We start from the raw sequence: 16,596 nt of genomic DNA, 5'->3' as shown, positions 1-16,596 counted from the left end.
TCTTTCTGTGCTTATTTCTGTGCATGGAAAATCCCTGTTGGAAACAAGAACAGGGTATGTTCTGCTGATTTTTCTACATTTTTTTCTGCCTGAAAAGATGCATATTTTCATAATAGAGAGTAATGGAAATACATACCCTTAATGCACACAACCCAGATTCCTGTGGTTCACATGCTTGACAGGCTCCGTCATATAATATCATTGTTTTAGAGTTGCTATAAATGAATCCATCATTAGAAATCTGCAAGATGTAAAATAAAAATTGATTAACCCATCCAGGTATCAAAGTATCATTGCATCGACTGCTCGCATGAGCTTCAACTCAACCTACATTTAGCCGTTTAAACTCTCATAATAGTCATCAGAAATCTAATTAATCCTGCCAATAAGTCCAGGCAGATATTTGACCAACCACATGTAGGTGTCTACTTTAGGGTAAACTGAATAGTGTGTAGGCTCTATTGTCTTCATTAACTCAATCTGTATGAGAGCTCAGATATCTACTTCACACAGGGATTTGTACGTGTAGACTGGGCTCAACTCATTTTTCCCATAAATGTGTCTAATGTCATTTGAAATGCTCTAGGGTAACCACCTGGCCTTTAACTTCTACTCTTGAAGAATATGTATCTCTGTAGGTCCTAGGTCGTATCTACCAGTCCCCTTGCAGAAGAACACTCTCAAATGGCACTCAACACTTAAGCTTAGGTGATGAAACTGAGACCCCAAGTTAAGCAAGCTGAGTTCCACATTTAGTACGATTAAAAAAAGGATAATATCTATGTAATATATTTTCATCTTAATAGGAATACCTGTAAGTGAATATTTGAAATTTCTGCGAGTACCTTTATTTGCCACTTGGCAATGGGTTTTTCATCAACCAGATCCATGACATCAGACTGCTGGCCATCATTTGGTAACTGGCAGTCGACAGTCCTGGCATTTTGGAAGGCAGCTGGCATAGTTAGAGGTTCTCCAGGAATCCATTGTCTATCACTATACTAAATGTTAAGACAGAAAATCTGTTTTTCAGTGAAATACATTATGAAAATATTTTTATCACAGAAAAAAAACATGTATTACACGGTGTCTGAACAAGTCTAATGTCTCTGGATTAGAACGCAGTGGGAAATATTAAATGCCATTATTTGCGCACATAGATTTCTACCTAAGCCTGCTACTGTGGAAGAAAAGGCAGAGAAGTCTTTCCTGCTGCACGGCCCTTTGGCACTGCATTGCCAAGGACAAACAGTTCTTCCAGCTAGAGGGTAACAGGAGGGTTAAGCAGTGGGTGATCCTCTAACAGCACTGATCTGATGTATAAGTGCCTCTATCCCTCTCCATCTCTGCTCCCATGAGAGGACAAGCTTTAGTCAAAGGAACAGATGAGGTTTTTGGCAGGGCTCGGGTATCATTCTGGGTGCTGAGGGAATACTGGCAGTTAGCCATTAAGCCCTTGCACAAGCCAATAGATTACACCATTAACCCTGTAGACTTTTCTTCTAAACTGCAGTGAGGACAAGTCATCCAAGGATCTATCTTGAGAGTTCAAGGTAACAGAATAGGGATGATAATACTATTTGACTGAAGTATTGATGTGGAAGCAGGCATAAGCATACTGAAAATAAAGTTAGATGGAAGTAAGAGTCCAGACAGACTTAAGAATCAAGAGAACAGCAAAATCAAAATAATTCTGAGTTTGACTAGGTTTTACTGAGCTGGCACATTTTTTCAATTACTGGAGTCAATCAAGACATTTATTCAATACCAATCCTGACATGGGGAGTCATCTGCTGATGAGGCCTTGTATTTATTTATTTATTTTTACAAACAGTAAAATAACAGAAAAATAAAATCTTTTGCTGAAGAGACATATGAGAAATTTTTGTTCCAACCAAACATTTTGTTTTTCTTTCACCCCATACTCAGTTAAGGAATTCACAGCAAGGGTGAGTAAAAGTGTAACAGCTAAATATTTCTAAATGTGTCATTTTGAGTGCATTTAGTACCGTAACTTTTGAAATATGATGCAGTCTATTTCTCCAGAAACATTTTGTTACTAGCTGGAGGCAAGTTCAGATAATTTTTTCAGAAACAAATTAAGCTTTCAAAAACCAATTAAAAAACCTTCTAGATCTAGTAGCATTCATTAGGTTCATAGAAAAACTTCTGCAGTTCAATGTAAATAAGGAACTAAAATGGTATTTTTGTTTGGGGGAAGTTAAACACACTCTCATCCTTTACAAAAATCTTAGTAAATTCTGGATCTGTGTAACCATAGGTTCCTTGGCCATGTCTTACCCAAACCTCTACCAAAAGGTGTGCCATAGTCCTGCATCTGTGAGGTACTTCAATATAGAATTCTCTGAATCACCTCTTTTAGCATCATCCATGAGACCTACATCCTTCCTAACATGGTAGGACAGTCCATGGACAATGGATTTGATTTAAATTTTCAAAAGTGGAAATATAAAAAAATAAGAAATTCAGTGTGTATTAGCTCTAAATTCTGCCAAAATGCCTCCTCTTCTATGAAATTTTGATCATTTAAATTTAATCTCAAAATACGTGGAGTTCTATGCTGTTGCAAGTCCATTGACATTTGCATAAAGTCACTATTACTCCAGCCTGAAAATTAAACAAACAAAACTAAACACAAAAAAACCCACCCGAACAAACACCCCCCACCCCCCCCCCAAAAAAACCCAAAACCCAAACATCCTTTCTTTTGTCTCAGCTTCCTCCTCAACTGCAGATAACAGCAGTAGTGTTCATTTTCTTACCTGGCTCTTGTCAGTGAGAAGATCATCAATGAAAGTGATCAAATAGAAAGGTTTTGTAGTTGGGAGCCAAATACACCACCACAAAGAGTGTTATATCAGAATACCTTGCCTTGAGTTAAAACTGAGACATTTCAAACTGTGTAAGTGAACTCCCAATAATTGTCTCACTGTGATTTTGGTCTAAAAGTCTTTTAACCTAATGGAGTGTGAACTTACTCTCCACTTTGCCAACTTGCAGATAAGCGGATACGTGTTGTGTTTAAGAAAAATCTATAGCCAGCATTGCTTAATCTGTCAAAATAATTTTAGTATCTGCTGGAACTAGCTAAGGAAAACTTTTGTCTCAAGAACAAAATTTTCACATTGAATGGTTCCTCTTTCACCATCTCCTCACCCCTCACCCCCCACCATCATCACATCAACGAAACCCAGTTTTACTTTGAAGCTATTTTTATTCTCGTGTCTAACCTGACATAAAAACTTGTAATTGCCAATTGTTTATTCCAGGCTAACACTTGTAAACTTCTTGTAAATTTGCCTTGAGCAAATTCTAGGTCTGAGTAACAACAGTCTCTCTGTACAGATTCCTCTTAGTTTACAGTGCAACATGTTTAATCTCCTGTTCAAACCTGGGGTATAGAGCTCACATACATCACTAAATAGCCGTGGTATTCTACTCCAGGGAAATGGACAACACATCAAAAATGCCTTTCTCTTTTCATAACAGATTTATTATGTTTATAAAAGGGCTACTTCAAGCATTAGATTTGAGACAGAAATCTAACAATGATGTCTTTAACCTTGCTGTCCTTTTTCAAAGAACTGGTACTTCAATTCCTCTCCATAAGCACTTAAAAAAACGAACAATGATGTACTGGTTGCTGCTAATAGGGCTGCCCTTGCCCTTTTCTGATGGATAGCTGCCATATGCTGTTATCTCCCTCTCGGCTGCTGAACATTCCCATTATGTTTTGTATTTCTCTTATCATGGAGGAAATGGCAATCTTGCAAAAAGACTTGAGTGTCTGCTACAAAGTGCTGAGTGCCTTTGCTTTTAGCTTCTACTAAAGCATTGGGTTGTACCCATATCGATGAGTAATATGTTAGACATTTTTTCCCTCATTCTCTGAGAAGTTTAAAATGTAATCATTACTATTCAGGCAGACCTACCTGTAATTTGATAATTTCACATTTCAGATTCAATGACTCCCTGAAGCCATGTCCAAAAGCTCTTACTGATGTGCAGTCATACTGTCGAATATTGCACAGCCCAGCATTCTCCAGCTCTGTAATTTCTGGAGCCTGGTCTTTGAAGTAGAGATTAGACAATGAATGTCAGTATATTAACTTGTTCATATGCATTTACATGAAACAGTATGTTTATTTCTCTATCCAACTAAGAAAACTATGTAAACAATGAAATCTGGACCCAGCCGAAGAAAGGCATAAACAGAAACATTTTTTATTGTTAAAATGAACCTTAACTTTAAAGCTAAGCTTTCGTCTTCTCTTGGAACTTGAGTATTATGAACCAGAGAAAACATTCATCTGGTAACAAACACTTGTGAATATGTGTTTTGCTTTCTCATCTATGGTTCTTTACATCACACTTGCAGAATAAAATCTAAATGAAACTCAGGCCCTAGTAATAGGAACTGGAAAGGTTACAGTTATGCAATAATTTATAATGGGAATTTTTTGTTTAAAGACTAAACAAAAACATCTCAAGTGGAAGTTATTTCAGGAAATAAACTGACAAAGATTAGAACACTCCAAAGTAGTTTTTATGAAGTAAAACCAGTTTATTTGACTTCAAGAGGAATAAAATATTTCTTTTTATTATTCTCTTACCTCTTTCTCTATTTGCTTTTAAATGGGTCACTAAAACAAAAACACCATTGCAAAACAAAATATTAACAGGTTCTGTTTTGAAAGGGTTTTGATTTTTGTAGTACTTTTCATATTTTTCCAGTGTACCTGCTTAACTGAATGTTTAGTGAATGCCTTATTTATTAAAAAAAAAAAAACCAAACAACCCTGTCCAGCTCTATTTGCTGTACTACTTTTTTCTTCACCATCAATTCTGCTCCCACCACTTCTGACATAGTTAGCTTACAGAGATGTAACATCACCAAAGAGAAAAACATCCCACTTACAGTTAATAAACAGGATCACATAGACTATAAAAAATTAGGGAATGGATGGATGTGGCAGATCTTCCCTGAAGAAGACAGAGTATGGAAACATTTCTAATCTCTTGGGGCAATGTTCTGGACTGCAAACTTGCTGAGTGGTAAATATTTTAAATCTGACATACCAGAAACTAAGCCCATGTTTTGCCCTTCGGAAACAAGAAAGCTGAATAGAAAACAATTATGGCTGCATTAAACTGGAACTAAACTGCTGGATAACGAACAGGACCACCGTAAGGAACCCTTGTCAGCGTACAAAAGCAGGAGAGAAAGGCAGAAAAATAAATGTATGTTGCACAAACATTGAGAACATTATTTAAGTAAATCTTTTTTCCCCCCACTTACCAGACAGTATGCTGCAGTCATATGAACTATAGCCTTGAAAACATGCACAGCCCCATTCTGTACATTCCCCGTTACCACTGCAGAGACTGGGACACTTTAATGCAATAAGTAGGCTCTCAACCGACCCTTCAAGTTCCTGTTGGTTGTAATTTATTTCTTCTAAAACTCTTTTCTCACATTCATTCTCTAGAAGAGCTAAGGAAGCTTCTGCCCAACTGAGGTCATCTTTCAGCAGCAAATCTTTAACACACATATTGATCGCATCCTCTATTCGCCGGCCAAGAAGGCCACCACAAGATCTTCCTATACTGGAATTAGCTATTGCCTGCTGGCATAGTAACAAAGTGCTAGATTCAGTGAGGCCAGAAGGTGTGGGCCAAGAAGGAAGAAACTTTTGGTCTGTGTCAGTGGCATGGTCCTCTGGGAAAAAATAACTATATCCCTCTAAGTCTGTTTGGCTAAGACTTTGGAATAGAAATGCTGGATGGTATTCATAATAATTTTGGCGCTTCCCCCTACTTGTAACAGACTGACTTTCATGAAGATGACTACTGTAACGGTGAGAATCTCTTCTAATGCCTGAGCCTGAAGTTCCTTTTCTTCCTACACCAGTATTTCCCACTGAGGTTGCAGAGACACGTGTATTTACTAGTGATGTTTTGTGAAGTTCGGTTTGATTATCCTCCCTCTGCAGAAGTGTAGATGAATCCATTTCATGTGCAGATGAACGTTTCTTTAAGCCTCTGACAAGATCGACAGGACCAAGAAACTCAGCAGTGACATCCAGTCCTGGTATCAAAGAAAGAAATCTACCATTTTCACTTTCTTTACAATACAGAGGAAGTTCTGACTGAGAAACTGTCTCTAGTTTATTCACTGAGCGATATAATCTAGTATTTTCAAGTGCACAGTCACAGAAGACTATTTTTCTAGATGATGTTAAAGAAGCAGGTGTCTTGTCAAACAAGCTAGCTCCTGGTGAAATTCTAGAGAAGAAAGAAAAAGATGAAACTGTATCTGAACTATTTTCATTGTTTTAGTAAAGCTTTAACATTTGTTTTGCTTTTTGTCGTTTCATACTTCTACAGCATAGATCACAGAATCTGCAGCATACAGCTATATTTAAAGACCAGTTAAATCACAAAACCATGAGGGTAACTTATAATAGAAGAATTGAGAAGAGTGGATATTTTCTGTATACCTTGATACTTTGTTCAAAACCTACTCAAACTCATCTTATATCATACCACTTAAATATTAATTTGGCACTTCAATTTCAATTTTCTCTGAAATTAATCATGGAATGTAATGATGGCATTCTAACATTAACTTAAAAACTTAGGAAGATTTTTTATTATTATTATTTTGACAAGTTTTTAAGAGTGTGAAGGAAAGGCTGAACCAAAAATGATGACATTTGACTGAAACAGTATTTTGTTACCTCCATTCCTTAATAAAAGAAAAAGGAACATTAGCATGGTTTGGGATTTCCACCCCACTTGCAGTGTGATAGTCATTCTCTGCACTTCCATCAAAGGTGCCACAGAGTCCCATTGTATGTCTGTAATCTGAACTGGGTGCCCTAAGTGTTATGCTCATTCCCCATTCATTCACATCAGCACGAACGAAAGCTCCAGAAGAAAACAAAACCTAGAAAGAGATTGATGATATCATCATGAGAAACATGATTTTTATTTTACCTAATAAAACCGGGTGTGCTTGTTGGCAAGGAACAATTGGAAAAGGCCAGGAATATAAAGACATCCCATTAAACTCTTGCTCTAACTATTCTGGATCAGACAAATTTCACTATTTCTTCTTCACGTGAAGCCCTGTAAATAAAAACCCTATACATCTCAACCTTAGCAGACAGCTAGATGGTGCACTACAGGTCCATAAACTTCATCCATCATTAGCAGGCATATTGTGGAAGGTCAGTGACGGCAAAACCACAGAGAATCAAAAATCAGCTAGGCTGCTCACTCTTCACATGCTAGCATATGGAAAGGGATGATTCTGGTAATATGAATAGACTCTTTGACAGCACCCTTCTCAACTTGCTTTTTGTCAGCTACAGGATTCCCTGTGTTAGTAGCTTAATATAGAGTCACTTTCTACCTGCAAAGCTGATCCTCATTGTTCTAGATAGCTCAGAATAGCCTCAAATATTTACTATTTAATTTTAGGCAACTTTACAATCTCTTGAAAGAAATACTAGAAGTCTCAAGAACAAAATCCACTGCAAGTTTAAATGCTGTTTCTGTTACTAACTTGCTGTACAGATCTCAGCAAGTGACTTAATTTTTCTGGTTCCTCAGTGTCCTTTTAATTTCTCTATTGCCTAGTCATCTTAATATTTCATATCTGAGGTCTTCAGATGAAGTGCTTCAGATAAAAGTTAAATATTTAAAATAGTCTTATACCGATAGCCAAACCCAAGTTGAAAAGGCGTATCTGTTTTTATGGTTTGCCTTCCAGACCAACAGATGATTAAAGAGCAGTTGAGGTCTTCATTTTCACATTCTGCTTCACTTGAAGTTCAGTGGAGTCCTACAGCAACTCTATCTACAAAAGAAAATCTACAGGAAATTACAAAAGTAAACATGAATGTTTTATCTGAGGGCCACATTCTCTAGGGAAACCATCTACACTTCTAATTCTGTGGATGTCATTTGGCATACTTAATTATCTGCATGCACAACCTTCCTATATGACACTGGCATGAGTGAAAAAGAGCCCACAGAGATCTCATTCTGGAACACCAGGGCAGCTAAATAAGCGCTTATCTGAATCTGAAAACTGCACCTTCCACACAAGGGTTGTACACTGTGATTGACAACATGGTTCCAGAAAGGTATGCATGTTGACACATCCTTGTTTTTCAGGACAACATCCTTCACTTACAAGCAAAACACTGGCCAAAGGACTACAGCTGTAAAATAAACATTATGCTATTGCTTAACTGCAGAAAATAAAACATGGTTTAGTTCTGAAGTTGGTGTGAATTGGTAAAAATAATTGCTGAGATAACCATTACATCCGCAAGCAATTATTTACTACTTACTGTTACTTTTCTTCCCAGGTAGGATTCAGTGATTCTGACATTGCTTCCTGTTGTGTCTCTGTTTATTACAGATAAGTGTGGCTGTGACTGACGTAGCTGACCACTGCACATGTCAAATGCAATTATATCACTTCCTTCTTTGGCAACAAAGCCACAGTTACAGGATGCTGGGTAGCGAAGACTTCCACAGTCCCACTGGCGAACATGAACTTCAAAATCTCGAGATGTACTCTTATAGAGAACAAATGTTCCTGTTTTAAAATTGTCATAGAGTCTGGAATCAAAAGAATAGCATGTGATATCACTTCGGTTATAAAATAACTGTATCACCAGATCAGCAACTTTATCTTAAAACAGATTTCTGATATTTGGTGATCTTTGATACTGCAACTCATTTTCCTGCATCAGAAAAACCAAACAGTACAGCCCACAAACGAACACACAACCTTGCTCTGAACAAACACCATCATATTTTCCTCTGTGCAGCTCTGAACTGAAAAAATTAAACCTGTTTCACAGCAGAAAAATAAGGAATAAAAGAAGGATCATGACTGGATTATATGTAGACAAAGGTTGTGAATGGAAACAAAACCATGAAGCCACTGCCATTCTTTGACATTTTAACAGTGCTTATGACAGAGAACTGGAGAGCACTTCTCAACCTTTGTGTTCCTATGGTAGTACACCTATGCAGCAAGAGCAACAAGATGCACAGCAGTGTGCATGTGGGGGGCAGCTGCTGAAAACTGCTTAAGTACCCTTGACAAAATGATTTAGAAAGTCACATGCTTTTAAAAAGGTCTGCTTTATTAAGATGAAGATGGGGAGTGCTTATTCCCAGAGATCTGAAAATTATTTAAGATGAAAACCATAAATAGCAACTTCCTTTATTTTTCCTTAGGATTAGCCATCTGTTCCCTGAAGCAAGGTTAAAATAGCCAATTTAATGATTCAGCAGTGAGAAGGGAAAAAAAGGAAAGGGGAGGGAAAAGGGGAGGGGAGGGGAGGGGAGGAGAGGAGAGGAAGAAAAAACTTCAAACTTTTGCTGGAAGTTTAACAGCCTCTTGGCTATAAATGGCATTTGACAGTTAATTGCAGAATCTGATTTGCTTTGTGCATAATGGGCCAGCAGACAAACTGCAGATGGCTACCCTACTGGGACTGCACAGGATTACCCATGATTCAGTAAGGACAGTTCCTTTTCTATTTGTTTCCTCAACTTGTAAAATAAAGTAGCAACAGACTTTATCCTTAAAAAGAAAGTTCTCTCCCTGCAGCATCATGCTTCCAGCCAGACCATATCACAGTAAATCATTGCTTCATAAGAAAGCTTGATCACAATGTATCAATGGTCAAAATGCCCAGTGAAGTCATCCCTATAATTTCCACTGAAGGAGGAACTGCAAGCTCAGGAGAACCCCAGTAACTTTATTATTATTATTACTAGTCACAGAGCTACCAGAGAAGCAATTACAAGTTGTCTTTTCCTTTTTGTTATCAAGTTCAGAAGAAAAGTGGGGTAGTGGGCTGAAAATCCTTATTTGGAGGCAACCTATCCTCTTCTTCTCACCCTGCCACTTAAAGAAATGTGCTTCTGCTGAGCAGAGAATATAAAAGTCCCAGGTGTGGAACTTGTGTTTGTTCTGACACCTTCCATGAATTAGAAACACTTTGAAACACAGAGGCATACCAAAAACATGCCAGCTGTGGCCAGGGAAGCTGTCTTCACTTTAGAAAGAAGGTTAGTGATGTGCAAGTGGCAGCAGTGAATAAGTCGCTTTCAACACCGTTAATGAGCTTAGCACAATGTTACACAGACAGCAGATAGCTTCTAGCAACTTGATGCTCACAAGGATTCAGATACTGACACCCAGAAACAGGGAAACTATGCTGTAGGTTGGAAACACCTTTGCATTAAAAGTTTTGCCTAATCAATCATTTTATCATTCTTCATATTTAATAACATTTCTATCTTTCATAGTCAACAGACTGTACAGCAACCACTCCTCTCTTGGCATACTCTTCTAAAAAGGAAAATAGTCCATTTGCTTCACTCTTTTGCCACAACCCCAAAACTTGCATTTAGAAATACAAATATTATAAACATCATCATGACTGGCAAGCTTTTACTAACTAAAGCACATTTATCCTTATTGTCTGAGAAAGAATGTAAAATACCAAGTGCAGTTATAGAAAGCTACAGCTAACGGGTATCACCAGCACAGATTTAAAATAAATAAAACAACCCTGCAAAAAACACCCACAGAAAATCCCAACACACTTAAAATTAAGAGCAGCAATCCAGTGATTACCTTCCATCAAATGTAATTATATGAGGGTCAGTAAATGAGTAGCAGTAGGCAGTGGGAAGATCCTTTACTGTAATCTTCAAAACAAAGAAGCACATAGTGAGCCATGTCAGATTAGGAAATAAACAGACTCAGATGCATTATTTATCTTATGATACTAGTTTACATTCTAATAAATATATTATATTATACTTTTAATCAATCTGAGTAGTTATATCAGTATTAAAATGTAAAAAAATTAATTCAAATGAAAACACAGCATTTCAATGAAAATAAAACAAAAGAAAATTGACCACTTAAAAATCTTGGTGTGAGTCAGCAAGTCACAACTGAAATAGAAGCTTCATTAACATCAGCCACATTTCTGGCCAGTTTACAGAGCTTAACATGAAGATTTTCAACCTGTGTGCCTTCTGGAACATAGCCATTCCACAGGAAATTCTCACTGGATATAGGTTCGACTGCAATTCTGGTAATCCTGTCTCCATCCTGCATAAAGTCTGTCACAGCAGTGAAATAAATTACAGCTTGACTACAGATTCCGTTATTGCAGGGTTTCTGGAGAAGATCCACATGACAAGAAGAAAGAGCCAAGTTTAAACCTAACTGCTCTTTACCTGTTTTAATGAAAACACATCATTAGTGAGTTTTCCTCTAAATAAGTCACATTTTGTATACTACTGTTAAGATAGATACATAAATGATTTACAAACATTTTCATAAATCAAAATAATTATGCATTTTTCTTGGGTTTGGTCATGCACAACCCCCTCTCTACATCTTCATACACACACCCAAGAAAATGGTTTTGAATTTTCCAGTTTGATAGACAAATGGAAATCATTATAGGCTTGCTAATGTGACATAAAAATGGTTGTCTGCATAGGCAAGGCTCCTCCTTGGGTTCACAGGACTTGTGCTTGAGAAAGTACTACAGAAAACAGTAAGAATAGTAAAAAATGAGGACTTCACGACTGCATATACAATACTTGCAACAAAACAAGTCAACAAAATTAACTGAATTACGAACTTTGTAGGTATTATGGTATTCTGTCTATTCAAGTTAAAGAATATGGCTCCAATATCCACAGCTGCCAAAAACACATGCTAACTTCAACAAGTAATGGATTATGGACACATTATTCCATACTTTCAGCAGCTATATATACAGCCTGTGAATATTTTGTTTTAACATTTTAGAAAGTATTTTGCAATGTAACAGCTTCTCCAAGAAGGAGACCAGTGGGAATATTTAGAAAAATACATTAAACTTACAAAATGCAACAGATCAGGATACTACTTACCTTCATCAACAGTATTTAATGTTAGTGAGATTTTGCAGTCACTTTCAAGCTGGCTAAACTCAGGACAAGGAACAGGAATGCTACTTTCTATTGTCAGTCTGTATTCCTTCCCATCTTCTGATATATCATATGTTTCTGTATGTATCTAGCACAGAAGAAATTGTACTTAAAATGCAAGCTTTGTGAGTAAACTACAGCACTGCTTACTAACCAGCTTGGAGTACAGTATAAAAAACTAAAGAGATGGAATGGCATGGTGCATGGCCTGCTGCACTTGATCAGGCTTATTTAGATGGTCTGAACAGCAGCAGCATACTGGGGAGCAGATGAGGACACAGCAGCAAGAGTCTTGAAGAGGTGGGAATAAGGGGCAACGATAATGTAAAGGCAAGAGTAAAGGCTAGCTATAAAGGTAAGGAATTGGCAAACCACATTAACACCACAAAAATGTATTCTCTGGGTAACTTCTGGAAGCTAAAATACAAACAGTTTGGTGTATTGTCTGGGGGGAAGGGAGGGGGAAGCTACCTACAGGCAACAATATCCCAAAAGAATTTGGAAGCCCCGTATTTCTCCTGGGATTCCTCTCCGTAAACCTCCATCACAGCTCACCATAGATGCATAATCAAAAATGCAACGAGACATCAGTAACAGAGGCCTACAACTGAGCGTTGTACATTGGGTGAAATCCTGAACACAGCCTCACAGGAAAACAGAAATAATGCATTGACACTTCGCAGTGTGCACTACAGACTTGCACTTACATGAGATAAATCTGTGCCCTGATCCTGCAGAAACATAAGCTCAGACTTAACTTTATGAAGTGCAGAACCTTAAGTCAACAGGACTATTCCCAACATGTAATGACATGCAATATGTCTTTCTGGGACTGGGGTCCCATTCCCAGCCAGCAAATGGGTCCCTATAGCTACAGCCATAGTAGGAATTAAAATGAGTTTGGAGCTTGGCCTCTGACCAAGTGGCTCATGTCCCAGCTTCCCTCTCTAAGCCCAGACCAGGTTGGCCTCACCCTTCCCTTACCCCCACGGACGGCTGGGAAGAGGCCCTGACCTGGGCTATCCCACGAGCCATGTGCTGGGAGAGCCCACTGGCATAGGCCAAAATCATGTCAGAAAAAGCAGCAGCAGTTAAACATAATGGACAACAGTGTGCCAGAGCTCAGGTCTGAGCCGTGGCCCTCCTAGTTTACAAATACAGTGTCAGAGTCTACTCCAGCTGCTGGAAATCAAGGCTTTCACTACATGTGTGAGTTGCCGATTCAGCCTTCCTGCACCTTGAGTACATGGGCAGCATAGAAACAACTTTGACCTTTCTGCTTTTTGACAAATTTAAGTTCACTACAGCCAACAACAGGCTCTATTAATTCACAACTAATACATTTTGAGTGCCTTCTATTCAGAGGACCAACTGCTGTAGCAATACTCAGAAAGATTCCTAGTACAATAAAGTAAAACATTATTTTCTTTCAAAATTACCTTAATGCCAGCAAAAAATTCCTTGCTCTCAACAGAAGAGCTTTGTATATCCGGCTTCTCCATGAAAAAAGCAGAACTGCTACAATAGACCTGAAGGGCAAAACCAGCATCATAAAATACATTTTTGGTATGAAGTGGTCACATGAAGACAAAACCCAGCCATCATGGGTCAGTTTGATGGATTCATCACACCCAGTCTTCTGTTTGCACCAGAAGTTACCAATTGCCAGTGGTGCTGCTTAAGAAAAACACAGAAACAGGTCGAGCATCCTAAGACCTTTTGCTGGCATACTCTACCAGTGGTGCAGAATTCTTGAACTAAAGGCCACATACAAACCAGCACGTTTAACAAGCACCTAAGTCTCCACAGATTTAACAAATCCCTTCTGGAGCCCATCTTGCGGAAATGCATTCTATACTTCATTACATGTTGTTTACTTCTTTTTGTCCATTTCACATTTTTTGCCTTTTAATTTTCTTGAGTGCCCATGAAATGTTACATTATGCAAAACAACCATACCCTCCTCCTCCTCCTCTTCTTACTATACTTTTTTCCTGGTGTTATGGGCCTGGACAATCTTTTTCAAGCTGAAGAACTTACTGTGATTTCCCTCCACTGAACCAGTTCCATGCTACTAGACACCATGGTTTTGTATTTTTTCTTTTATTTTGCTGTATCCCTTTTTAGATGTGTTGACCACACGTGCAATATTTCAGATCCTGAGAAAACCCAGGATTCATAGCAGCAGCAGGTAGTTTGAGACTGTGCCTTTCCTTTTGACTGTCACTGAGCTAACACTGTCACGCAACTAATCACAAAGTCCCCACAGGATTTTTGAGGATTAGCAATTGCTATTGTTGTCCAAGCAGCCTGGCTTTGGCTTGAACACACATGCACACACACACACCAACCATGTGCTTTTTGGGTTTTTATTTTGGCCAGGAAAAATTAACCTGTATTTTGGTATATACAGGTAGAAAGCTTATTGACTTTCCAATGCTTAAGCTTCTCAAAGTTACCATGAGAGCCTAGGTCTTGATTCTGCTACCATGGAAGGTAATGCAGGTACTCCCACTGCTTTTGATGGCAGAGATTAAACCATTTAAATCCGATCCTAGAGACAAAACCATCAAGCAGCAGCTCATTACTGATTCAGAGAAAAGAAATCTGTCTAATGAATCAACAACACAGCTTCTCACAACCTGTGGCTCTTACAGCCTCCCACTTAGCTGCAGCTGCACCCAAAAATCCTCTTCATTTACAGTATCAAACAGAATCATGGTAGAGGGTGAAGAAGATGCAACTTGAATAAACATTTATCTCCTGGAGGCACACTATACTGTACTGAGACAGTCTCAAAACCTTAACGGCAGTGAATTAGTGATATATTCTGTGGTATTTCCACATTCATATGGGCACTGTTAGTGTAAACAACAACGAGAGGCAGCATGCTTCTGCCAAGAAAAATTATACAGCAGCGTGCTGGAACTCTGTTTCTAACAACTGTTTATGTCTACTGAGCCATATTTACAAAGATACAAAGAGATTATGTTTTAACATACTCTGTCTCCAAGTCTGACGTTTATCCCATCTAGTTCTAGAAGTGAGAACGTATGAACTGCAGTTTCATGTTTCAGTTCTTCTTTGATACCTTCAGGAGAAAGTCTTGACCAAGTGACAATGAATCCGACTGAGCTGTTTGCAAAAGGAACGCCAAAGGTACACCTTAGGTAAATGCTGCCTTCGATCAGCTCCGCTACAACTTCAGGAATGGCTGGTAGCAGTGGTGACACAGATGGAGATGATGAAGGAGCCAGGTTACCTAGTCAAACAGAAGTGTGGTTTGTGCTTTTTATTCTGTGCAAAAACAGTATCGGATGAAATGACATTTACATGTATTTTGCCAATTAATACACTAATACTATTTTTTTCATATGTGGAAACATTACGTAATTGCTTAGAGAATCAGAGAAAATGTGTATGTTCCTTTTATGAATTATTAGAAGGACAAAAAATTCTTTATCAGCCTCTGGTTATATTCTAGCCTATAGGAAGGTGCTGAAGAGGGGAAAAAAAACCACCAACAAAATCAAGGGAATAAAATACAATTAATTATTTTACCACACAGGAGAGAGCAACATGCAAGGGAATCTGCCTGACAGAAGAATATTTTCTCTACTTATGAAGAAAGGGGGGGGGGGGGGGGAAGAGAAAAAAGAAAAAAAAGGAACAATAAGCAACAGTATGATTTGTAGATTCATCTTATATTTGACTTCCAAAGAATCAAAGTATCTATAAATCTGCATTATTAAAATTACTTTTTAATATTTTGGTACTTATTCTGAACATTATGCCGAGAAAGTACTTTTGTAATCCAAGGTCTGAAATCACCTCCAAACTGCTCATTTTGCAACAGACCGAGCAATACTGTTGATAACATGAACATGTTTTTATTCAAGACAGAATATGACTAAATGTTGACATTATTGGGTCATAGATGCAGAGAAGAACTTGAAAATCAAAACAAAATACTCACTGCTACAGACGCCTTGAACTTCCATTCCCTCAGGATCACAGGTCTGTGGCCTTGCATCTGAAAGAACTACAGGTTGTTCTTAAATTGTATATTCACATACATACAGAGTATCCACACCAATGCTTTTAAATTAATGCCCTATGTTAAAAATACACCAAATATCACAAGACACTAATGGAAGTGTAAATTAGCAGAACAGAAGCAGTCTTGTAATCCAATCCATATACAATTATGGTACCACTCAGTACAAAGCCTTGTGTTGGAAATCACAAGTAGATTAGCTATACCTAAGAGGAAGGATACAGAACATTCTACCACCTCTATATATTTTACTGCAGATGTACCCAGCCAATACTTATAGGGGTTCTTTGTGAATAAAAAGGAATTAAACTATTCTCTTGAATATTTATTTTGTCTCCCCAAATCCACATCTGAATGCTTATTCATTAACTGTAACCCTGGACAGCCAAATTCAGTGCAGACCTGCTTTGAAAAAAAATCATCTTTCCTACAGGGGCCTAAGAAAAAGTGCTTGTGCATTGCTATTGTTTGGTACTTTGAATATC

At 38.0% G+C, this 16,596-nt stretch overlaps 1 protein-coding gene across 5 annotated transcripts in view; it reads right to left on the bottom strand.

The window, feature by feature from the left end:
* The window catches only part of VWDE (von Willebrand factor D and EGF domains), a 42,555-nt gene that overhangs the window by 15,870 nt on the left and 10,089 nt on the right, over window positions 1–16,596 (bottom strand). For 4 of the 5 annotated variants that reach the window (XM_052801227.1, XM_052801246.1, XM_052801226.1 and 1 more), the window contains 12 exons: window positions 16,031–16,096; window positions 15,057–15,316; window positions 13,494–13,583; window positions 11,998–12,142; window positions 11,096–11,310; window positions 10,697–10,770; window positions 8,385–8,658; window positions 6,762–6,970; window positions 5,321–6,306; window positions 3,954–4,090; window positions 846–1,001; window positions 137–241 (listed from right to left, as the gene is read on the bottom strand). In XM_052801227.1, coding sequence (XP_052657187.1) covers window positions 137–241; window positions 846–1,001; window positions 3,954–4,090; window positions 5,321–6,306; window positions 6,762–6,970; window positions 8,385–8,658; window positions 10,697–10,770; window positions 11,096–11,310; window positions 11,998–12,142; window positions 13,494–13,583; window positions 15,057–15,316; window positions 16,031–16,096 — 2,717 coding nt within the window. The remainder of the gene's footprint in view (window positions 1–136; window positions 242–845; window positions 1,002–3,953; window positions 4,091–5,320; window positions 6,307–6,761; window positions 6,971–8,384; window positions 8,659–10,696; window positions 10,771–11,095; window positions 11,311–11,997; window positions 12,143–13,493; window positions 13,584–15,056; window positions 15,317–16,030; window positions 16,097–16,596) is intronic. The other variant, XM_052801237.1, reaches the window with a different exon arrangement.

Source organism: Harpia harpyja, chromosome 1 (assembly GCF_026419915.1).
Source record: "Harpia harpyja isolate bHarHar1 chromosome 1, bHarHar1 primary haplotype, whole genome shotgun sequence".
NCBI classification, from domain to species: Eukaryota; Metazoa; Chordata; class Aves; order Accipitriformes; family Accipitridae; genus Harpia; species Harpia harpyja.
Note: the sequence above shows the minus strand (reverse complement) of the source record. Positions and strands in the feature narration are given on the sequence as shown.